The 22,981-nt window shown below is 40.7% G+C and overlaps 2 protein-coding genes across 8 annotated transcripts; one reads left to right on the top strand and one right to left on the bottom strand.

The window, feature by feature from the left end:
• Window positions 1-221: 221 nt before the first annotated feature.
• PBLD (phenazine biosynthesis like protein domain containing) lies at window positions 222-15,856 on the bottom strand. 4 transcript variants are annotated; one of them, XM_064145251.1, is made up of 9 exons: window positions 15,761-15,856; window positions 12,679-12,778; window positions 11,531-11,629; window positions 11,134-11,243; window positions 10,951-10,980; window positions 10,335-10,423; window positions 9,167-9,345; window positions 6,197-6,259; window positions 222-748 (listed from the first exon to the last, which is right to left on the bottom strand). In XM_064145251.1, exons 1-9 carry the CDS (start codon window positions 15,854-15,856, stop codon window positions 636-638), a joined length of 879 nt encoding a protein of 292 aa, XP_064001321.1. In that variant the 3' UTR covers window positions 222-635. The 4 variants fall into 4 exon arrangements, with proteins under 4 accessions (XP_064001321.1, XP_064001322.1, XP_064001324.1 ...); XM_064145252.1 differs by lacking the exon at window positions 15,761-15,856 and adding an exon at window positions 14,987-15,621; XM_064145254.1 differs by lacking the exon at window positions 15,761-15,856 and adding an exon at window positions 15,381-15,619.
• Window positions 15,801-22,769, top strand: HNRNPH3 (heterogeneous nuclear ribonucleoprotein H3). 4 transcript variants are annotated; one of them, XM_064145250.1, is made up of 10 exons: window positions 15,801-15,890; window positions 17,174-17,311; window positions 17,847-17,985; window positions 18,539-18,726; window positions 19,124-19,210; window positions 19,517-19,623; window positions 20,611-20,746; window positions 20,999-21,079; window positions 21,164-21,250; window positions 21,503-22,769. In XM_064145250.1, the coding sequence occupies exons 2-10, from the start codon at window positions 17,194-17,196 to the stop codon at window positions 21,514-21,516; spliced, it is 957 nt and encodes a 318-aa protein (XP_064001320.1). In that variant the 5' UTR covers window positions 15,801-15,890; window positions 17,174-17,193; the 3' UTR covers window positions 21,517-22,769. The 4 variants fall into 4 exon arrangements, with proteins under 4 accessions (XP_064001320.1, XP_064001315.1, XP_064001317.1 ...); XM_064145245.1 differs by having other exon boundaries at window positions 21,538-22,769; XM_064145247.1 differs by having other exon boundaries at window positions 18,539-18,681; window positions 21,538-22,769.
• Window positions 22,770-22,981: the final 212 nt, after the last annotated feature.

Genomic DNA, 22,981 nt, shown 5'->3' on the forward strand with positions numbered 1-22,981 from the left:
TTAACCAGTTTTATGTACATCACTACGTCATTTGACTCCATCTATCTGGTAAAACTTTAATCGCAAATATTGACTAACAGCAGAACTATAAGCCACTGCAGTATCACTCGTCTTTGAAAAACGTTGTTCATACAAGAGAACCATGAAGCATATTTCTAAACCCTTTCTATTTTTTTTTCACATTGTAACTCAAGTAAATTAATGAACATATCAATAGCATCTCAGTATAAGGCAGACATTTTTATTTTTTTTAAGTAGTGTAGTGAGATTTTATGTCAAATGACTGAACATGGGAAAGAATTATTTTATCAATCAAGAAAGTTCACAGTTCAGTCCAGGAATCAGAGAAGGCTTTTAACACAGAACTTAGAAATAAATCATTTAAAAGCAGAAAATCAAACCAGGTGTCCCTGGACGTTTTCTAAGCTCAGCATCTATGAAGTAGGAAGTTGAGTGTAATGAAAACAACACCAAGGATCTTCAAGATTAGAAGTGAACGATTTCAAGCAATTTTTTCAAATGGACAATAAGTAATCAAAGACTTCTGAGGAGAGTGGTGACTCATTGCCTACAGCTAAGATATAAGCAGCATAATATGAATAATTTGAAGATGTGAGAGATTAGTGCAAATTCCTTCAGAAAGTCAGGTTTCCTTTTAATACAACAGCAGTTTGCCCCGCAATGTCAACTCTTCCATCATTACGTACAGAAATCTTCAATTCTCCTCCACGTCGGGAACATTGAAAAGCTACACGAAAACAAGAATCCACAGTTAAAAACCAGCATCCATCCCCAAATACTTAAAAATGAAAGCTCAGGAAATTCAGGACCATCTCCAGTAAGCAAGCAGCACCACGGCAGTCACTATACCAGAGACACCCTGGATGAACTGTCTTTACAAATGAAGGTTAGATGAGAGAGTACCTCAGACTTGTCTCTTGAGTCTGGCAATAATGCTGGTTAATACATGCAGTGAAAGACAGTTTGCTGTGATGCAGCCAAGCAAGTTTGCTTTGTATATATAAAGACGTCTGGAACAGACACTTTCTCTAGGTTAAGAAGGAAGAACATCAAGTATTACCTGAATAAGAATGAAGAACCACTTTACTGGCATTGAACATCTGAAGTAGATACTATGTTCAAAGAAAGTGTTTGGCTAAGGGGTAAAAAGGCTGAAATAGGCAGCTGTCATAATATGAGACCATATTCTTACATAGACAGGAACTGATTTATGTAGTCCTGAATACATAATTTAATACAGCTGGATAAAGTTTAAGTAGAAATAGCCTTCCACTTATAAGTAATTACAGAACAAATCTTCTGCCTGAACTGCTCGGTCATATACAGGTAGAAGAAGAATGGTCCTTTAGCATGTTGAGTCTGCAGATCAGTTTCAGTAGTCCAATTTTAGACACAGAAGAACTTGATCCAAGAGTGGTCTGATTCAGATGATGACATTTAGCTAACATCTGAGTTTCATGTAATGGATTTTTTTGTAAAAGGCTGTAAATGGATGAGAAGTTATTATGTTCAAATTCCTTATAGTCAATGAACTTCTAAGTACTACAAAACTTGTTGAAAGCCAGAATAGTGAAAACAGGATCTAAATGAAGATTTATATTGATAACTGAATATGAAGTAATGTGTTCAATTGAGTGTTTTGGACTCCCCAACAGCTGGCTGGGGGTTTTCTCTTTTTTCAAATGCAGAACAAGCGTTGCCTGTTTCATGGTAAGACTACTAAGATTGATTTGATATTGGTCCATTTTGGCATTTCACACTATGTCCAAAAGTGAACAGACCTGCATAGAACATTTCACTAACATTTATTAGCAATGTCTCCAGAGATATTCAAGCACCTCTGCTGTACACTCACCTTTTGGATCACAATATTGTTGCACATCCATTTAATGTCAGCATTTACTAGTACTATCTTATACTGCATATACATTTTATGACTCCTTTAACAAAAACAAGAATGTGTATTCCGATCTGTGGAAATAATAGGCAATAGCTGAAATCATCCTGAATTCCTCTGTGATTAATCCAAGGCAGAGAGAAGTTAAAGGGTAGGTAGAAAGACTGCAAAGTTGAGCAAGCTGTAATCACTACTATCACATAATAATGCATCCCTGCATTCACAAGGCAGATAGTAGCCTTGTATTAATGCGCTAGTTTGAAGCAAGCTGGAATGTTTTGGTAAAAGAACTAGATAATGGGCAGTGAAAAAGTAAACAATTGTGTCTCCTTCGCTCACAGTCACGCTGAGAACTCTGGGAAGAAGAAGTAAAACATTCTCCATTTTGTCTTTCATTCTGCCTTTGCCTTCAGACCTAGTCACATCTCATTAACCTTGCTCCCACTAACCTTGCTCCCTAACCTCTTGGCTGCACCTCTCTTCTTTCTGAGAACTGGGGTAAGGTTGAGAGGGCAAGGGGAGGTGTTGGGGTGGTTTGAGAGCCCCTCCTGGGGACTCAGGTTTCTGGGAGGGGAGTTGTGCTTCTGTATTGTTTATCCTTTGTATTTTTCTGTATATAACTGTATATATTGTAAATAGCTGCTTGTATATTTGCTGCTGTAAAATAAATAGCTTCATTTATATTCCCAGAGGCCATCTGAGTTAGCTGGGGCAAATTACAAAAGTGTGGGGGGGGGGGGGCAGGTAAGAGCCCAAACCATCACAACTAATTTTATCCTGTTGTATTGATCAGATTATGTGTATCTGGATGACTATTACCTACAGAATTTGCAAAGTGATAGATTTTCTTCAACTCAAGAACAAGCATGGCTCTTGTAAAAATACGTATTTTTGGAAATCACTACCATTTTGGTTGAATTCCTAAACTCTGCAAAATGACTGTAGAATGTAGCACCTTTTCTTTAACTTAAATGAAGTTAAAATCTCCACAACTATTTTTATTCTAAGAAGGCAACGCCAGTTCTTCGACAGAAATATTACGCTTGTGTATAAATCCAATGTGATCAACCTGTACGTTGAGATTATTTGGGAAAGACGAAAGCTGCGATTACAACTCTGCAACACTCTTCACTTCGTAAGAATTCTATTTATCTACAACTTAAATGCCAGTAGATTTATTCTACTTGAATAAAGCAACTCCTTGACAAAGAGAGAGTGGGATTAAAAAAAAAAAAAAAGGAAAAAAGGAGACATAAAAGGTAAAAGATGAGACAGGCCTTGTATTCTAAAGAAATTGTGGCAAAATTTGTGAAAGTATGATCTACAGTTATCAAAGTAAGGCTTGGGTGTTGGGTTGGTTTTTTTTTGTTCCCCAAAAAACTTTCAATTGCTGTAAGCTGTCCTGTACTGGGAAAGAAAAAGAGACAGTAATTGGTCAGACTCAACTGGCAGTAACAAGAAACAAAATTTCCCCACAAGTTAACAGGTGCAAAAAGATTCCCCTGGCTTCACCTGAGATGGAAGGTCTTCCTGGATAAAGCCCCTTTTTTCCCACAATTATTTGGAAAGTCCTCAGTAATCTGTTTGAATATATCAAATTCCTTAAGCAAGTTTAAATACGCTATCTTAGAAATGTGGAAGCTGTGTGAAGAGCTGAATACAGAGACAGTTGCTAAATACTGCATTCATTGACAATTATAGAAGTCCATACATCTGATACGAAAGATTAGAACTTGTCAGTATTGGTAGAACTCTTGAAATTAAAAAAAAAAAAAGTCAAGGACATACACTGAACTCTGGTTTAATGTTGGCTGAAATTCAAGGATATGTAGAGTTCATAAAGTATTTCACCTTGTAGAAAGACTGGAAAATTCTCCTTGTAGTTGATGAGGTTGGCTGTTGTTTGACAGATTGGTTTAATAAAAGTAGGAAGAGAATTCAAATACAGGATATTATGCCTAATACATCAGAGGAGATGTAGCTGACCTCCTCCTAGAGGTCACAATTCCCAAAGAGATCAGATAATAGATTGAATGCATCTCATTTTTATATAATTTCATATCCAATCTATTTTGGAACAAATAAAGTCCTTCATTATATGGAAGAAAATATTCCATTATTCTAGCAATAAAAGATATCAGATATTACAGAAGCATCTACAAAAGTTTCAACCAAGTCAAATATTATTTATTAATCTATGGTGATATGGAATCTTATCGATTGACAGCCACCTTTTCCAAATCTCATAGGTAAGAGAATTTGCCCCAATATAATCTGATATCATTTCATTACGTCCGTGCAAGGAAGAGTTACTTGTCACAGAAACACATAAAGATCACATACTGATCAAATGTCAAATTATACTTGCTCTATTTAGATTTGGTTTATGCAATTTCTACCACAAAAAAAGTTTGAGGACATACATGCATGAAACTTAAAAAAAAAACCAAAAAAACAAACAAAAACCAACCCAAAACATAAAAAAAACCCAAAACACTCTTCTGGAAAGACAGGGGGGTTTTAATACTAAACACATTAAAGAAGCTGATTACAGTATCCATTGCCTTTGCCGCCTGGGATAGTTTCTCTAACAGAGGAAATGGCACAATACATAGAAAACGCACAAGAAAAAAGTATTATCTGAAAATGCAGACAGGATTTCTGTGTTTGATTACTTTAATAAAGAGTGTCTATAGGTGGTATGGAAGAGTTTCAAGCTCCACATTAACATCTGAAAGTGTCTAAATGTTCAGGGAAACCCAGTCCATAAGGATGCATTACAAAAGACAGTTTCTCCTCTTCAGAGAGTGTGTTGAGATTTTTTCCCCCTAGCATTATAGAAACTACCACAGACTCATGTTATGTTAACACAGACAAGAGATGTCCAGAACAGAATGTTAAGTTCCTCTATCATGCATTAAAAAGAAAAAAAAGTCTCAGTTACTGCAGATTACCATACAGAGCTATGGAGCACAAACAGATCCTTTGAGGAGTTCATCATTCTCAAGACAACCTATTTGGAGATTCATTCAACTACTTACAGGAAGGTTTACATTCAAGGTAACTGTTCGGGGAAGTGTTTGCTTTTATGGTCTAAAAACCTTATTAGATCAGCAGCCTCTCCTCTAAATGTTACACAATACTTAATTGTTGTCAGGTAATCCCCCTGCCCCTCACTTCGAGAACCAGATGCAGACTAGGGTATTTTGAACTGTGCCTGTTCTTCCATTCTCTGGCAAAGAAACATGAAGAGCAAACAGACACACAATGCTTCTTTAGCTAGTGTTGTCACATATTCACATTTTCTCTCATTTGTTTTTTTTCCACCAAGTTCCTCAGTTTCTTGTCCAACAATAAAAGCATATGTCATTAATTGAAACCATAGCAATAAATAACTTCAGAAGCCCAGCCCTCTCCACTTCCTTTAAGACTAAATCATGTAAAAGTAAGACTGAAGATAAAATACAAACAAATTTACCAGTGACCATTTATCATGCCCCCATTCTTACATATTTAAGGTTAGTCACACTCTTTCTGTTCTTGTAACACAAGCAACTATTCTTTCTTCTATCTTTCCTGTCAACCACATAAAATATCACCATCCTGAGGAAAACTGATTTCCACACCTAAATAAAGATGTATCAGAAACCAGGAAAAAAATTAAAAATACATCACCTCTTCACACCTGGCTATCAAGCTTCTATCTAGGTCTTCTAAACTCTAAGACCCTGAAGAAGTCACTGAAGAGATTCACATGGAGCAAAGAGAATTACAAAGTCAGGGAGAAACCATATGATTTTTTTCAATGTCATCTTCATATACAAAAGAAAAGAGAGGAAAAAAGTCTAAATTGTGCTGAAAAGTACACAAGATGAATGCAAACACTAACACCTGTTCCCAATAACCCAAATGCAAGACATAAAGACTAAGTACAGTAAAATTCAATCGAAACACAAAACTATCAGCTGAAGTTCACCAAGCCTGTTAGAATGAAAGACAATAAGAATTAAAACACAAAAGCCAAGACCAAAAACTAACACCAGTGTTATTATCCAGAAACTGACACTTCCAACTCCCTGTGTAGGCATGATGTTGGTGGGTAGGAAAGAAAGAAAGTTGTTAAAGGTTAACCTACTTACTACGTATTATTCTGTCCATATTAAGAAAGTGAATAGTGAGTTATTGCTACTGTTTGGATTGTAGTAATAATATTTTTTGTTTCTCAGTGAGTAGCTTTTACACAACTGAGTATCTGTACAAGAAGACAGTTTCTCTTACCAAGCATTTCTTTCTTCCCCAGCTGCTCTGACCAGTAGCTGCTTAAAACAGCATGAGCAGATCCTTGAAAGAAATTGGAAAATAAAGTACAAAATTACATTAGAAACTCTGTAAAGTGCACTGTCAAGTCAAAGCAAAGTGCATTTAAAATGTAAATGCCATAAACAAATCATGTGCCACATGTGTGCTTGGGGCAAAAGCACAAGGATAGAACTTAAAACTTTATAACTTCATTTATTTCCAATAAGGCAGTATTATTTCCCCAGCCTCTGGCTTCACTGAAAGTTTTGCCTAGGCAAGGGCTTCATGACTAGCCACACAACTGGTAGGAATAACAAACAATACCAATCACAATACTTAAGCCAAAGTACTAATTTGTTCATCAAAAGTGAAGCTTCCTAAGAACAAAATTTGAAATTATTGAATTCGATATATTACTAATCTAAACATGATGTTATTCAATGAAACATGAAGAGCCACCCATCTAAAAATCTGAACAGAGTTTTTGATTTTTTTTAAGAATAGCAACAGGTGCATCTTAAAGGCCTTGCCATAGCTTCTGAAACCTCACAGAAAAAGCCTTGTTTGATGACCGGCAGATGGCGTGAGAACTCAGGATGATTTCTCAGATTCACAGCTACACAAGGTCCTTCAGGACATACTTACGGCCAGGTGAGTGAAAAACCTACTGTGAAGTAACTAATCACCGGGGTTCTAGGACAGCAAACCATGTAACATTATTAAGAAATCAGTGCAAAAGTAATATAATACAAAGCCATAGCACTTTTTAAAGCATACTTTTATGCAATAAAATGTTTGCTTCTACAAAAAGTGGGAAGCTCCTAGCTTTTCCTGCACATTGATACTGCTCTTCCCAGAAATCTCAAGGAATGAGCTCTCCAATTAGACCTATCTACAGGAGTCTGACCCCAGCTTTATCAGGAAAGCAGGACTGAAAGCTTTAAAAAGTTAAATAGAATCATAGAATCAACTAGGTTGGAAAAGACCTCCAAGATCATCCAGTCCAACTTATCACCCAGCCCCGTCCAATCAACTAGACCATGGCACTAAGTGCCTCATCCAGTCTTTTCTTAAGCGCTGCCAGGGACGGCAACTCCACCACCTCCCTAGGCAGCCCATTCCAACGTCAGTCACCCTCTCTGGCAAGAACTTCCTCCTAAGATCCAGCCCAGACCTCCCCCCCGCACAACTCGAGACTGTGTCCCCTTGTTCTGTTGCTGCTTGCCTGAGAGAAGATCAGACCCCCACCTGGCTACAGCCTCCCTTCAGGTACTTGTAGACAGCAATGAGGTCACCCCTGAGCCTCCTTCTCCAGGCTAAACACCCCCAGCTCCCTCAGACTCTCCTCCCAGGGTTTGTGTTCCAGGCCCCTCACCAGCTTTGTTGCCCTTCTCTGGACATGTTTCAGTATCTCAACACCTCTCTTGAGTTGAGGACCCCAGAACTGGACACAGCACTCAAGGTGTGGCCTGACCAACACTGAGTACAGGGGAAGAATAACCCCCCTTGTCCTACTGGCTACACTCTTCCTGATCCAGGCCAGGATGCCATTGGCTCTCTTGGCCACCTGGGCACACTGCTGGCTCATCTTCAGCATACTATCTACCAGAACCTCTAGGTCCCTTTTTTCCTGGCTACTCTCCAGCCACTCTGTCCCCAGCCTGTAGCGCTGTTTGGGGTTGTTGTGGCCAAAGTGTAGAACGCTGCACTTGGCCTTGTTAAATCTCATGCCACTGGCCTCTGCCCACCCATCCAGCCTGTCTAGGTCCCTCTGCAGGGCTCTCCTACCCTCCAACAGATCAACACCTGCTCCTAGCTTGGTGTCATCTGCAAACTTACTAATGCTGGACTCAATCTCCTTGTCCAGATCATCAAGATACTGAACAGGACTGGGCCCAGCACTGATCCTTGGGGAACACCACTAGTGACTGGCTGCCAACTGGATGTGGCACCATTCGCAACCACTCTCTGGGCCTGGATCTCCAGCCAATTCTTGACCCATTTCAGAGTGAATCTGTCCAAGCCACGAGCTGCCAGCTGTGTCAGGAGCTTGTTGTGGCAGACAAGGTCAAAGGCTTTGCTGAAGTCCAGGTAGACTACATCCACAGCCTTCCCCACATTCACCAGGTGGGTAATCTGATCATAAAAGGAGATCAGGTTGGTCAGGCAAGACCTGCCCTTCCTAAATTCATGCTGGCTAGGCCTGAGCCCTTGGCCATCCTGTAGGCGCTTTGTGATAGCACTCAAGATGACCTGTTCCATGACCTTGCCTGGCACAGAGGTCAAATGACAGGTCTGTAATGGCTCATATTTCTTTGCATTTCATTCTAGAAGCAGTGTTGAATCAGAGTGATAGGGGTTGGAAGGGAATTCCTTACAGTTAACTAGCAGTATTCCAAAAGACAGTTTTCTCTTTACTTAGAAAACAGTCAATGAGGATTTTTTTACCAAGGTCTCCGCTGTGGTTAACTGGTACCTAAGCATCATTCTGCAGCAAGCATCATCACACCTAAGCAGAAGATCAAAGGAGCAGGCAGAGAACTAGCCTTCCTGCCCCTAAATATACCGCTAGCCAAGATCTTGTTATTCATAGGCCTGAGAATATCCACAATAAGTGTTAGCTCAAGTGTAAAAGAGAGACACCAAGAGAAGCAGATGTGAATTTCTGCTACAATATTCATTCAATACCAAGCTAGTCTCTTACTACTCTCTAACTGGAATACTTTAAGGGAAAGATCTGATAAAGACACAGGCATTATCTGGCCTGATGACAACAAGGCGCTAATTTTTTCCTCGATGAGTTGGTATCAGTCATGAGTTTCCAATTTAATAAGAACACCATCCATAAAAGCAGTAATTCATAAGACATACTTCAAAGTCCAAAACCAGATTAATGGGGTTTACTAACAACCTTTTAACTGAACTGAAACAAGAATAAGAGCCACTTACCTGTAACAGGGTCTTCCAGGACTCCATACCATGGTGCAAAATATCTGGAGTAAAAATCATGGCCTTTCTGTTTTCCACTGGATTTTCCCTTAAGAGTGAGTATGAGCCCTTTCACCTTTCCTGTCTTTTCAGCTGTCAGAAAGTGTTGTGCACTCACTTGCAGTTCTTCCAACACAGACCTTGAATATAAACAGAGTCCTTTAATACCTCATAATCTTAATTTTACATTAACTTAGATATTGAAAAGAAACCTAAAACCACAATTTCATCTTCTCTATAATCCCCAAATAGCCATGATAAAATGTTAGAGGATTCAAGATTCTTCACATTGCCATCTCAATGTCACTTGACAGAAGACTACCCTGAATATAAAACACTCTTGAGTGAGCAGAAAAAAATTAAGACACGTATTTCCTATTTATTTCTGAAAGAGGAGCATTCTAGAATACTGGCTACAATAGAGCGCTTCTTTTGTTTCACCATTTTAATCATTAGAAGAAGTATTTCATCACTACAGAACACAAAGAGTGAGCATTCTGCCTCCTTTCAGAGCAAACAAATAACTAACATTCGGATCTTCACGGGATTCTAAATCACCCTACCACAGACTTAACTCCGTGAAACTGCAGATACCACCCTACAAAATAAAGTCTGAAAGAGTGAAAATAATAAGTACTCAGCTAAGGATAATTCTATTCCCCCACTACCTCAGTCTTTAAACAGTATAGTTATGCCACACCGGAAATCAAGTGAAAGTAACAGCAATGTGGCCTGATCAAAAAAGTTGTGTTTCAGTAATATATACCCAAACCACACTTGACTCAGTAAGGAAATTGTTCCTCAGGATTAACAAATGCTTTGGAATAATTTGAATTGGATTTTCCTTTGTAAAGCTACTTATGATGCTGCTAAGGACGTGTAAGCAGATTGCAGTTAAATGGTACTTAGAATCAATGGCATTCTGTCCATGTGTCCTCACTAAGTCGACCTCTATAGAATAACTATTACTTCTTCTCACTTTAAAAGATAAAATAACTATTCAACACAGGACTTTAAACTACAGTTTTTAATCTCTATGTGGTTTGAACCAAGTACGTGAAGAATAGAGGTTGAACAAGCAAACTCAATTTCTGCACACTTGATTTAAAGAAAAAAATGTGTAAGACACCTTTCATAAGTATCACTGAGACGAACCAAGAGCTTCTTTGTGTCAGGAGAGTAACGGAGATCTTGAACAATCATGTCACCAACAGCTGCCTAGCGGAGAAGGTCAAGGAGACAAAAACATTGTCATATGAATATGAAATATTAGTTCTTTAATATTTTCATAGAACAAATTCCCTGATAAAAATGGGCTTATGCAAGGTCTTTCACAAAACGCTCAATTACATGTAAGCAAGCTAAATAAAGGTACTAAGTGCATGAAAAAATATGGCTAAGCACCAAGAGCTGGGTATATATCAACCAGGAAAAAAACTGAGGGACCTGGAAGAGGTCAAGGACACTTGACTGCCCTCACATGCATACAGCAGGCTGAAAATGCCACTGAAATAATACTGACGTTGCAGCCATTGGCAGTGGGAGATAAAGATTCAGTTGCAGCATTTTCATCAATTCCATTTCCTGAGCTCATGACTCAGACCTTCAAAGTTTAGTGTTTCAAGTACAGAAGCACAAGCAATGCCTTGTTGCCACTTTTTCAGCCACTTTAATAGACAAAAATAAATATATTATAAGTGTGCTTCTAAGAACATGTACAGATTTTTTTACTTTATTTTTTTTACCTTTATTAAGTCTTCTACTTCCCGAAGCACCTGAAACAAAGAAAAAAAATCAAGACCACCAAAAACACTCAAAAAATTAAGTACATATAAGTATCTATTAAACTACAGACAGACAGATATAACTACATATACATAAACATGGACTTTTTCTGAAAGCCTTTAATGAATTAAATTTTCACTGACCTGTGGGTAGGTTACGTAAAGTGGTAAATCCAGGACAATATGATCTCCCACTTGTCTGGCTTTTAATTCCCCACTCAGTGTCATAAAAGTCAGAACTGAATTTGTGTTTTCTAGAGATAGAACAATGCAGCATTATCAAACACAAGAATTTGAATCTAAGTTATTACAGCTCTTAGAATAGCTCAGTATAGTCAGAAGATGTTAGTTAGGAAGCTAAAATATAACAACTACAGCTTTATGACAAAGCACTTGTAATAGACAATGCTCAATGTATTACCATATGTGTTCTTTAACTGTTTTGAATATTTAATTGCCTTTGATGTGGAAAATAGTGAACTTCTTAACTAGAAGTAATTTTTCTAAAAAGCTTTCAGAAATAAAGAGCTTGTAAACATACTCTGTGTGTGAAACAATACAGCTGCTGATGCAAGTGTAGCATGACCGCAGAGGGGAACTTCATTGGCTGGGGTGAACCATCTGAGTCCAAAGCAGGAACCTTGAAAATAAAGTTTATTTGGCATTATTAACTGGAAGATGCCTGTTTCTTCACTTTATCTCCACCATACATGATACAGAGCAATGACACTGCAGCTAATCAGAAGGCATATTATAATGAGTCTTGGTCTTAAATACACTTTCAGGAATCTATTTGTACTGATGTTTTAAAAAGCTATTGCTTTTCAGATAAGTCCGCCACAGGAGTCCACCATTTAACCGAGGAAAGTTATTTTGTTGCAGAAGTAAGCAAGTGACAGAGTGGAAACACCTGCAGGTCTGAGAACCCGAAGCATTCTTGAAAAGCCCAGTTGGCACCTTTTAAGCACTGCTAGGCAGCTAGAAAGTGGAGACTTTCAAAGACACCATTCTCACATACAAAACCAACAAACTGCAACAACTTAACACATGAAATGTTACAAGCCTGCACAGGAGGGCTTCCAAAACCACTCCTTCTTCCCACCCCTCTTATCTCCAACAAAATAAACCAGATATAGCTCACATCACTAATTGCAGAGATCAGAGGTGAGATGTCAGAACTTGTGAGGGGTTAGAAGGAAATTATTAGATCAGGTTACACATTTTCAGGCAGAGACAGTGAGCAAGGCAGCCACCAGAGACCGAAGGCAAGCCGCAGTCAGGCATAGACTGACATTTTTTATTTACATTTTGGTTTTTTATATCTCTAAACAAAACCAATGGGTAATATAGACTTCAGTATTATTTTCTTTTCACAGCCAATGATCTCATTTCTCATTAAAATATTCCAATTAGCCTCAAACCAGCACAACAACCTGCTCACTTAAAGGCACTAAAATAAATGGTCTAATTTATGAATAACAAATGTTTGTGTACTGTAAAATAAATATGATATAGAGTATGAATGCTATAAAGAATGCATGTGCAAAATGCTTACTATTTTCTTAAGTAAGATACATCTAAGATTTTGCTTTGGCTGTCTTACAAATTAGCACCATTCCTTATAAACTCACCCACACTGTTTTCCTGCTCCCCTGTAAGAGATTTTGGTGAGTAAAGAGAACCACTCACTTTTGGTGAAGTCATCTCCAGGATGCAGTTTTCTGATAAAAGCAGTTTCTGAGAGGTTCATTTCCGTTGCAATTTTTTGGTGCAATTCTTCATCCAAGTCCTAATGATGAAACAACAAAAAAGCAGGCCAGAAAATGTATAATCAAACCTTCTGTCATAAACACAACCACTGAGCATCTTACTTGAACAAAAGATACATTTTGGTTTGTTCAAACACTTTTGACAGTAGTTAAAAAAAAAAAAAAAAAAAAAAAAACCAAAAAAAACCACAACCAAAACACTTCTAAGCATAACATGGGGTAACTAGTTCAGTAACTGTGATACATGGGCAACAAGTTCTTGGAATATATGGAAAAATAAAATCATCAAAAATCTAGACTCAATCTTTCCATGAAAGCAAACATGGACGCTTTAAAGATATGACTGAAGTCACACTGAGAAGTGATTAACAACATAATGTTAAAAAGAACTATCACTCTGGTTTTTGTAACTCTGAAAAATCTGTGTCAGGAAGAGGTATGTAGCAGTAGCTAGGGCCATGGCCAAGACAGCTGATCAGCATTTAGGGCTATATCCACAACATAACTCTCTGAATACCAGCAATAATATGCCAAGTCAGAAGAAGTTAAGAGGAGATAAAGTGAATTTAAAAAAATCTGCACTGGAGCTCTAACTGCCTACAGATCTGAACCAGTGAACACCAATCCCAGGACACGTGAGCTGTAGTGATTGTATAATATCCTATTTCATCCTTGTTCCATTGATCTTTCCCCACCATTATGCTGACTGGCCAGGTCTGAAAACATGGCCCTTAAAATGCTGAAGCACAAAAGAAACAAAGTACTAAACAGGCCTGGTCAAGTTCAACCTCTGAAAGATAAATTGCCTTTAATAGCTTCAATGCACAGCCAGGCAATGATCCCACACTATAGATATGAAACAATTACTGATGCATATCACAGACTTGTATTCTACACAGTGAAACAGCATTCTAACTTTGTACAGTAACAAGCACCAGGAAAACAGTTTCAAGTGTCAATTACTTTAAAGATACTGAACCAGAACAAAGACCAGCCAAAACGTTATTCAAAACAATAGATATGTATCGAAACACTGCCATCCTGTGGCACTTCAGAAACACAGAAGAGGCTTCCCTGGCCACTCTGGCCACCATCAAAGGTTTTTGTAAAGCACCTGCTAGAATTCTGACAGGAGCATGGAACAGAAATACTGCTGCTAGCTGCTTTATTGGAGCTTAGAGTAAGACTGTAACTCTCATATTTAACCGAATCTGGGTTTTAACTTTGACACTAAAGCCTCTGGTCTCAGGTACCGCAGAAAAATTTTTTAAACCTCAACACTCCAAAGGCAACATGCAAACAAGTTGCCCACAATATCATAATGTAATGAAGATTAACTCATTAGCTCATAGTTTCAAAGTAAGTTCGTCCTGAGGTGGAGTATTTCAATTTTAGAAGGTTAAAAATACCTCAGAAGTCAGAGATTCTCAGTTATAACTTCAGCAGATCTGGTAAGTAGACTACATTTTATGAGATGTCAATGGGCTTAGAATATCTCAAATTGATTCATTTTATCAGTACAAGCTATTGCCACTGACTGCTTACACATATTGTCACGCTTAGAATTTTCATCAAGGGTTACTACACAAGTAAGGCCTATACATTTCTAATCCAGTTTAATAATTACTTTTTTGGGCAGAAATTGTCAACAGTGTATCAGTTAGTACCGACTGCTCCAGATGTCCTGAAGAGGATGAATACTGCCAATTGCACAACTACTACGCAAATAAAACTTGGCTGTTTGTCTAAAGCTGCAACCAACACACTAACAGTGAAAGACTCAGGTACAGGTCTCTATAGAGTCCTTCTGTCTGCTTACATAGGAAAAATAAGAGAAAAAAAGGCGAAATAAACCACCAAAAAATCCCAGAATCACACTTCATTCAAAAAACTATTGGGTACTAAGTCGGTATTACTACCTTTCCTTCCAAAGATTTCATTCTGAATCCACTGACATTTCTTTTTTTACTTAGTTCAAAAGAAAATCCGTTTCTGAACAAAACCGGTGTGGTGCTTTTATTTATTTAAACAACCACAAAAATACAGAGCGTGTCTTGCATAAAATCGTTCTAGTAACTAAGTTCTGGTGTGCCGATTCCTCTGTATTCTAGCGCAACAGCTAACAATGCTTGCAAGAAGAAAGCCTAAGCAAATAAAAGCCTAGTGCCGCGCTGAGTGCTCAGGTCAAGTACAGAGTTAGGAAGTCCCTCATAAAAGAGTTAACTTACATTTTCAAGCAGACAAACTGCGGCAGGATTTCCAGCAAATGGCCGGTTTGTAAATGCATCGACCGTAAAAATAGGGATTTGCATGGTCGATTGCACCTGTTGAACGCGGTTTCCGCAAGGTGCTTTCCAACCTGCTTCACTCCCAAATGGTAGAACTCCAAGCTAATGTTTCCCTACAGGCAGGAGGAGCCACGGGGCCCCACATCCCGTCACTTCCGAGCACATCTCTGGACTCGAGCCTCTTTCCACACCCCCATCGGTCAGCACTGATTGTTTTTAAAGCTTAACAGATTTTATTCTCTCTGGCACCGCTGGCTACCAGCTCCAGAGCGTTCTCACACAGGCCTTTCTACCACAACCCCTGATCCAACCGCCAGAGTCCTGAGGCACTTATGAAGGCTGTAGAACGTCCGCCCTAGGTCCGGCCGGACACACAGACAGGAACAGAAGCCCAGCCATTGCGGGCATCTGTATGGCGCAACTTTCCCCCTCCTCTCTCCCAAGCCTACACCGACGGAACCCTGCAAGACACCTTAAGAGACACAGACTGAAGGACAAGACCAGCCCGCGAAAACTGCCTCAGAGCCTGCCCGTGCGAGGACACCCCCACACCTCCTCCCCACCAAGCCTGCCTGCAGCCCCGTGACGCCCACTCCCGCACGCGCAGAGGCGGTTGAGAGGAACAGGCGGGAACTCGCCCTCAGCCGCACTGCGCATGCACCGTCGGCGCCCACTCGGCGCTGAGAGGCGCGGTGAAGTTATCGCGATACCTACGCAGTCGAGACGCCATCCTCTCCACCGTTGCGTAGGTTTAGAGCCCGCCGGCCGGCTGGGAGTAAGAAGGAGCTTTCCACCGGCAGAAGCTCCCATCGGGGCACGTCGAGGAGTGTCGGAGGTTCTCCTGGTGAGTGTAGAGGGACAAAGAGCTGAACTGAGTCCCGGCTGAAGTGCTTGCGGGTAGGACTTTTTAAAGCCATGAAGGCTCAGCTTCTAAGGCGGGCGGCCTTTTTCGCCCTGAGGCGTGAGTCGGAACCGGTGCACGTTTGTGGGAGCCGCGGGCAGCGGCGCTCTCAAAGTAAGGCGGGGGAGGGGAGTGGGAGCAATGCGGGCTGGGGGGGGGGGGGTAGCGTGGAGCCGCGGAGCCTCGCTCCCGTGCGCGGCCGCCATTTTGAGTGGTGTAGCAGAGGGCGGTGACGGCCTCAGGAGAGCGGCGGGCGCCGGCGGCGGCTGAGAAGGCTGAGATTGCTCCGGGGGAGGCCGGACAGCTCCTGAGTTGGAAAGGTGGCAGCGGGGAGCAGGACGGGAGCGGGAGAGGCGGGAGGGGGCAGCTCAGCGGAGGCCCTGCGGAGGCGCGGTAAATGGCGCCAGGGAGCGGGCGGTGGGTCAGGGCCGCGGTTTCGGCGGTAGTCGGCGCCACGCGGAGGGCGGTGGGGGAGGGGCGCTGCTCCGCGCCTGCAGAGGGCGGCGGTGGTGGCTGCCAGGCTGCGGCTGCCGCGCGGCCCATTGTGGGGCGCTACCGGTACCCCCCCCCCCCGCCCCGGCTGAGGACGGTGCGCGCGCACTCCACTCGCGCGAGAGCCGCCCCTGCCGCGCGGGCTCCATCTCCTCCCTTTCCCGGCAGGGCCTGGGCTCGCGGAGCCCGCCTTGGTGCTGCCGCCGCCGCCCCGCAGGGCGACTCCGCGGCTCCCTCCGGTCCGGGTGCCTGCTCTGCTCAGTCCCGGTAACCTATCGCTGGGTGCCTGGAAGGGAAAAAAAAAACCCACAGGAGGAAGCAAGGAGCGTGGTCCGTGGCGCTTTGTTTGCAGACAAAGGAAGGCCTTGTCTTTCCACGCAGGAACCATTGAGTAGTTCCTATTTCTTTTGTTGTCGCGCTTGAAAGAACTCGCCCAAAAATAACAAAAAGCCACACACAAAGCCTCATAGGGTGGATGTTCAGGGCACCCTGAGTAAATAATGAGCTTTATGTGCTCTGGCTGCCCACGTGTTGCCCTCGTTACACGCAGTGTTCCCTGGCAGAGTTGAGTGATTGGTGCGTGTCGTGGATGTGATAAAGTACTATTTTCAGTCCCAAACAGAAAAAAAGCCCATTAGCTGTAACAGTGGTAATCTAAAGCAAACTGCTTAGATTTTTTTTTTTCTTGGAACGTAGATATACACAGACTTTTTTTTTTTTAATTTCTCTTGTAGTGCTTAATTTTAAATAAAAGATGGACTGGACTGGAAAACATAATGGGCCAAGTGATACAACTAACGATGGAACAGTGGTACGACTTCGAGGCCTGCCATTTGGTTGCAGCAAAGAAGAAATTGTTCAGTTTTTCCAAGGTACCTCTAGTATAGTCAAAATATAGCAAATTGAGTTTTCTTGTGTTTTGTACAGAATGTTTTGCTCATTTTTGTTATTAATGGCTGTTAGTGGGGTGGATGGAATGGGAGGGAATGTGTTAAATTAGTTTATCTTAAATAAGAATTATACCCTGTAAATGAAGTAGAAATAACCATAGATGTTGTAAAACACCATACGTATCTAAAAATCTCACGGTGATAAACGTACTATGCATATTGGGATAACCTGAATGTTAGCATTTGGATCAGTAAATTGCTTGATTGGTAGATATGTGTTCTTCATATATCTTAGGGAGTTGTATTTTTTGCATAGTTTAAACAGAAAAGTATGGCTAAATCCATAAATGTTTAATGAAAGATGATTGGCTTGTACTGTTGGGTGATGGGGGAAAGAAGGTGGTTTTCTTTTTCGTTGTTGTTGTTTAGATATGCTTTTAAGTATTTGCTACAGATGGGAATGTTTCAGCCTTTAACACTGTTCCCCTTGATGGGGTTATTTGTCCTTGGGTTAAAGGGTTGGAAATCGTGCCAAATGGGATAACATTGACGCTGGACTACCAGGGGAGAAGCACAGGGGAGGCCTTCGTGCAGTTTGCTTCAAAGGAGATAGCAGAAAATGCTCTGGGGAAACACAAGGAAAGAATAGGGCACAGGTGGGGATGGAGAGTTTGGGATGGTGTTAAATCTTTATTTTTGGGGGTTGTGGGTCAGTAATGCTTTGGGGGGGGTTGGGGAGCATTATATGGAACTGGCTGTTTTTTAAGAATTTTTATAACTGATCCTAAGTTAACTTGGGAAATACAGTAGATTTGGGGGGTGGGGGAGACAGTATTGCTCTGGGTAGATTGCTAAACTCAGAAAATTGTTTGAATCATTACTGTGTAGGGTATTGTGATAAATGCTACTTTTAGCTAGACACTGTTTTTCAGCAGTATGTTTCTCATACTGGAAAGACATGTTTTATGCTTAATCTGTACAGCTAGACTTTACACATAGTCATTTTTGCCACTGTAAAATGTGGGTTTTTTTCCCTATACACTTAAGATTCTTACAGTTTTGAGGAGAAACTTAAGTTGTATGGTCTCTCCAGTGCAACACTTCTGTTGGATTGTATGTTTAGTTATAGAAAACATAGTGTGGCGTTTGGTAATATTCAGACACCTTTGCCTGTGATTTATTGGTCCTCTGAAAATCCTCTCTTACTAGGTACATTGAGATCTTCAAAAGTAGTAAGAGCGAAATCAGAGGATTCAGTGACATGCCAAGAAGAATGATGGGACAACAACGACCTGGACCATATGATAGACCAATAGGAGGAAGAGGGGGTTATTATGGAGCTGGGCGTGGAAGTATGTATGAGAGAATGCGTCGAGGAGGTGGTGGATATGATGGTGGTATGTCTATCTAATGAACGGAGGTTCTGTTGTCAGTGTCATGTTTCTGACATCTTGGTCAAGAAGTAAAGAAATGACAGTAGCTGCAGTACCTGTTAGGTTTGACACGCTTCTCAAGGAACTTTTACTTGTAGCAAAAATTGTGGCTTAGTATTTAAGATTAGTGGGAATAGTAAGAAAACTGTATATCCATCAGAATTTGATCTTGTGTTTGCATGTTTCAGTATTTTTGTTATGTAAAAGGAAACTTACATTTGTGCTGTGTTCAGAAATTCATATTTAAGTCTCTAGAGGCTGTTTGCTAACTTCTGGGTGTCCGAATACTGACTTTTGTGCATTGATGTGTGAGTTTGGAGTGATAATGTAATCATTCCTTTCTTCTTTCTCCCTTGCACAGGATATGGTGGCTTTGATGATTATGGTGGCTATAATAACTATGGCTATGGAAATGATGGCTATGATGACAGAATGAGGGATGGGAGAGGTAAAAGCTACATTTTGTGATGATTTCTTTTTAAAAACTTGTATTATTTGAGTTGTATGACATAGCATTTCCTAGACAGAAATAGTTGCTTGATTAAGATTTTTTTCATAAAGAAGGTTGTTTAAAAAATGGGAGGAACTGGCTAATCTTGGGAAGAGGGCAGCACTTGCTTAGGGTGTCTTCTGGTTAAATGTGAAGTATAAACATCTCATTCAGTACTTCCAGAAAAGCAGTATCAGTGATTTCTCTGACTTCTTGTGCAACCTTACAGGTGTGTGGTTTTGTTTGTTGTGGGTTCTTTCATAGGCATGGGAGGACATGGCTATGGAGCTGCAGATACCGGGACTGGTGGTGGTCATTTTGTTCATATGAGAGGACTCCCTTTTCGAGCAACAGAAAATGATATTGCTAATGTAAGTGCAGCAGGGAAAAGGCTTTCCAGTGTCAAGAGTTCGTATGTTCTCATCTTGCCTGTTCCAAACATGACTAAGGATGTCCAGCAAGTAATTGTTAGCTCTAACATATCTGCCAGCTAAAGCCACAGTTCTGTCAGTTGTGCAAAGCTAAGCAGTAAATGTTACCTTTACAAAAGGTAACGTCAGAGGTAAGATTACAGCAGTCAGCCAAACTGTATGTAGTAGTCTCTCTTTAGTGGCTGTAGTTTGTGTATTACTTGACCTGAGACTTACTTTAGGAGGGCCAGGGTGGGAAGACTGCAGGAAGCTGTTCCACTGGAGTGAGACAGTATCCCATTACGTATTAGAGAGCAGTGGGACAGATCGGAGTACAGATGCAAGATAACAAAAGTAGGTTCCTGAGTTAGGTGTGGTGTTTGCAGAGGGAAAGAGTTATAAGGCCTGGTTAAATAGCCTTCCTACAGAGGATCTCCATCTTTATTAGTTACACCTACATGCTGACATGGCAGGCTTTGATGCAAGTGACAAGTAGCACGTGTACTAGCAGTTGGTTTGTACATACTGGTAAAGAGGCGGTTGATCGGAAATAGAACTGTGTCTCAGAGTTCTGTAGCAGGGGAAACCGGTCTGACTGACAGCCAGCATTGGCTGAATTCATAAACTTCACTATGTGCTTATTCACAAAGTATTTGCCTTTTCCAATATGACTTAAAGCAGTGCTTGTGGACACAAACTTCTCTTTGTACCATGGCTTTTATAGAAAGCTCCACAAGCTCTGCATCTTAAGCAGTTTGTGTTGTAATAGAATGTAAGTGTGGGTTTGGCTTAATGTTGAAAGTCTGCTAACTAATACTCTGGATGTTTAACTAAATTCATGGTAGGATGAGATTAATGGTGTGCTCCACTAACAGCTGGACTGAAAAAAAAAGGACCTGGCTTGAATTCTGTATTAATGTGTCTTGTTTTCTTTGTTTTCATTCTTAGTTTTTCTCACCATTGAATCCCATAAGAGTTCACATTGATATTGGAGCAGATGGAAGAGCCACAGGAGAGGCAGACGTGGAATTTGTTACACACGAGGATGCAGTAGCTGCCATGTCCAAGGATAAAAATCACATGCGTGAGTGTTGTGCACCTGAAGCTTTTGTCTACCATAGGGTAGGGAGGTAGTGTAATGATAAATGGAATACAAGGGGTTAAAGTGCATTTCACTGAAGTTGCAGTGCAGTAAATATAAAACTCTGTTTTTGTCACTTAGTAATTTTAAACTCGCTTTTTCTGGGCTTCCAACTGTAAATAGGGGATTTTTTTGTTGTGTATCTCTGTGCTTCTGGCACAAAATAGACAGCAAGGTTGTTTTTGTTCCCTGCAGAGCATCGATACATTGAGCTATTCTTGAATTCAACTGCTGGAGGTGGTGCTGGAATGGGAGGCTATGGCAGAGATGGAATGGGTATGCATTACTTCAAAGTTAGCTGACACTTTGGCAAGTCCTAAGGAGTCCTAGACTTCTAACAATGCACTTTCTGCCTTGCAGATCAAGGTTACGGTCCTGTTGGTAGAATGGGGATGGGTGCCAACTACGGCGGTGGATATGGAACGCCTGATGGCTTGGGCGGATACAGTAAGTAAAGATTCTGTTTTACTACATGTGCTGGGGGAAAATGCTGTGATGTCCATCTTCTGATGGACCCACGGGGAAGGGTGGTGGGCTCTGCTTGCTGTGCAGTGCTTGTGCTGGGAGAAGGGGAAGGAGGGGAGTGGTTGCTTGCTGCTGCAGCAAATGCTTGGAAAAGTGATGCTGATGTATTTTACTGTAAATTAAATCACCTTTAACCAGTTCTGTATTACCCATCACATTTTTTCTTTTTTTAAGGTATGTATGCGTGACCTTGTGTCAATTGTTTGCAGGTCGAGGATACTATGGGCAAACCAACATTGGTGGAGGAGGATGGCGTGGAATGTATTGAAGGATAGCCTTGCTTCTACAAAACATCCTGGAAGAAACAGTCTCTGGTCTACTAGACTTTCTTACAAAATTTAATTTCTTTTGTATTTTAAGAACTTTATAATGACTGAAGGAATGTGTTTTCACAATATTATTTGGTAAGCAACAGATTGTGATGGGAAAATCTGTTTTCTGTAGGTTTTATTTGTTGCATACTCTGACTTTAAATAAATTTTTATATTCAAACCACTGATGTTGATACTTTTTATACTAGTTACTCCTAAGGATGTATTACATATTCAGAACTACAGTTGGTTTGAGATGTTGTACTATGGTTCAATAAAGGTGGTTGTACTGTAACTCATATGAACATTGCTTCAGTTCTATGTAATCTTGGTGTAGTGAATGAGGTTGGAAAATCCACTTCAGGGGAAAACGGTAGAAGACTTAGGTTAGTTTTATTTGGTAATGACCTTTCCTAAACCCTTTTGATAAGTTGTATGTACTAATTCCTCACTGTAGGGGCTCAAAGTTATTAGCTTTCTTCCCTGTACTGCCACAATCCACCATCATCCTCCACTCCATGGCCTCGTGCCTGAGGCTTGTGCCTCCACACTTATTTCAGACTTTGCTGTAGGACTGTAGAGGCTGCATTTCACAGGTGTACCCGCATTAACAGGGCTGTGGACTAACAGGAAATAGATCAAATACTGGTTCAGTTGAAGCTGGGTACTTGATGTTTTTACAACCTGCTTTTGGGAAGAGTAGGATTGGAAGCAAGTTGCAACTTCTTTTCTTTCATTAAATTGTTGTATTTAAACAGTTCAGCTTTTTTTGGTTGCACAGAGATGATGTGTCTGTATTTGTTCACAATAGCCATTCTATGATGAGTTCATGAGAAGCAACGTCTCTAATGAAGCCCAGTATACTTGTTAAGTAACACAACCCAAACATGCTGATAAAACTTGTGCATTTGTGACATGTAAGATATGTAAGAAACTATTGTTCGAAGACACTTAACATACCTGATGTGTAATGAAAAAAAGGTATTTATTATTATGAGCCAGTGTGATCTCCCAAATTAACTGCTTTGTCCTCAATGCCTCCCTTGTCAAATGTGATCTTGGGTATTGCAAGTCTGTCACCTGTTTTGCTAGTACTATGTTATCTATGTAATAAATGTTTTCTTGTGGGAGAGGAGAATGGAGTTTATTTCACTAGAGGATGTGTCCTTGTGTCACAGTGACTGCAAGTGAGAGCTGGAAGGATAAGCAGCACGGGAGCCTTTTCCAGCAGGAAGGGGAAAGAAAGTGAGAACTTGGCAGTGATCTTAAGAGTGCCTTGAACTTAGTGCTTTGAAGGCAGTAGGTTCATGGTCTGCTACTGAAAAAGCTTGCCTGGTTGTTC

Source organism: Pogoniulus pusillus, chromosome 6 (assembly GCF_015220805.1).
Source record: "Pogoniulus pusillus isolate bPogPus1 chromosome 6, bPogPus1.pri, whole genome shotgun sequence".
Classification (NCBI taxonomy): domain Eukaryota; kingdom Metazoa; phylum Chordata; class Aves; order Piciformes; family Lybiidae; genus Pogoniulus; species Pogoniulus pusillus.

Bases quoted from the DNA above. Each gene is read 5' to 3' on its own strand.
- HNRNPH3 (XM_064145245.1), top strand. From the start codon at position 17,194: ATGGACTGGACTGGAAAACATAATGGGCCAAGTGATACAACTAACGAT. The intron at 18,727-19,123 runs GTATGTCTATCT...TCCCTTGCACAG, and splicing joins AGGTGGTGGATATGATGGTG to GATATGGTGGCTTTGATGAT. The intron at 19,211-19,516 runs GTAAAAGCTACA...GTTCTTTCATAG, and splicing joins CAGAATGAGGGATGGGAGAG to GCATGGGAGGACATGGCTAT.
- PBLD (XM_064145251.1), bottom strand. From the start codon at position 15,856: ATGGGAGCTTCTGCCGGTGGAAAGCTCCTTCTTACTCCCAGCCGGCCG. The intron at 6,260-9,166 runs GTAAGTGGCTCT...ATTTCTTTCAAG, and splicing joins CCTGGAAGACCCTGTTACAG to GATCTGCTCATGCTGTTTTA. The intron at 749-6,196 runs GTAAGAGAAACT...GTTTTCGTGTAG, and splicing joins GGGGAAGAAAGAAATGCTTG to CTTTTCAATGTTCCCGACGT.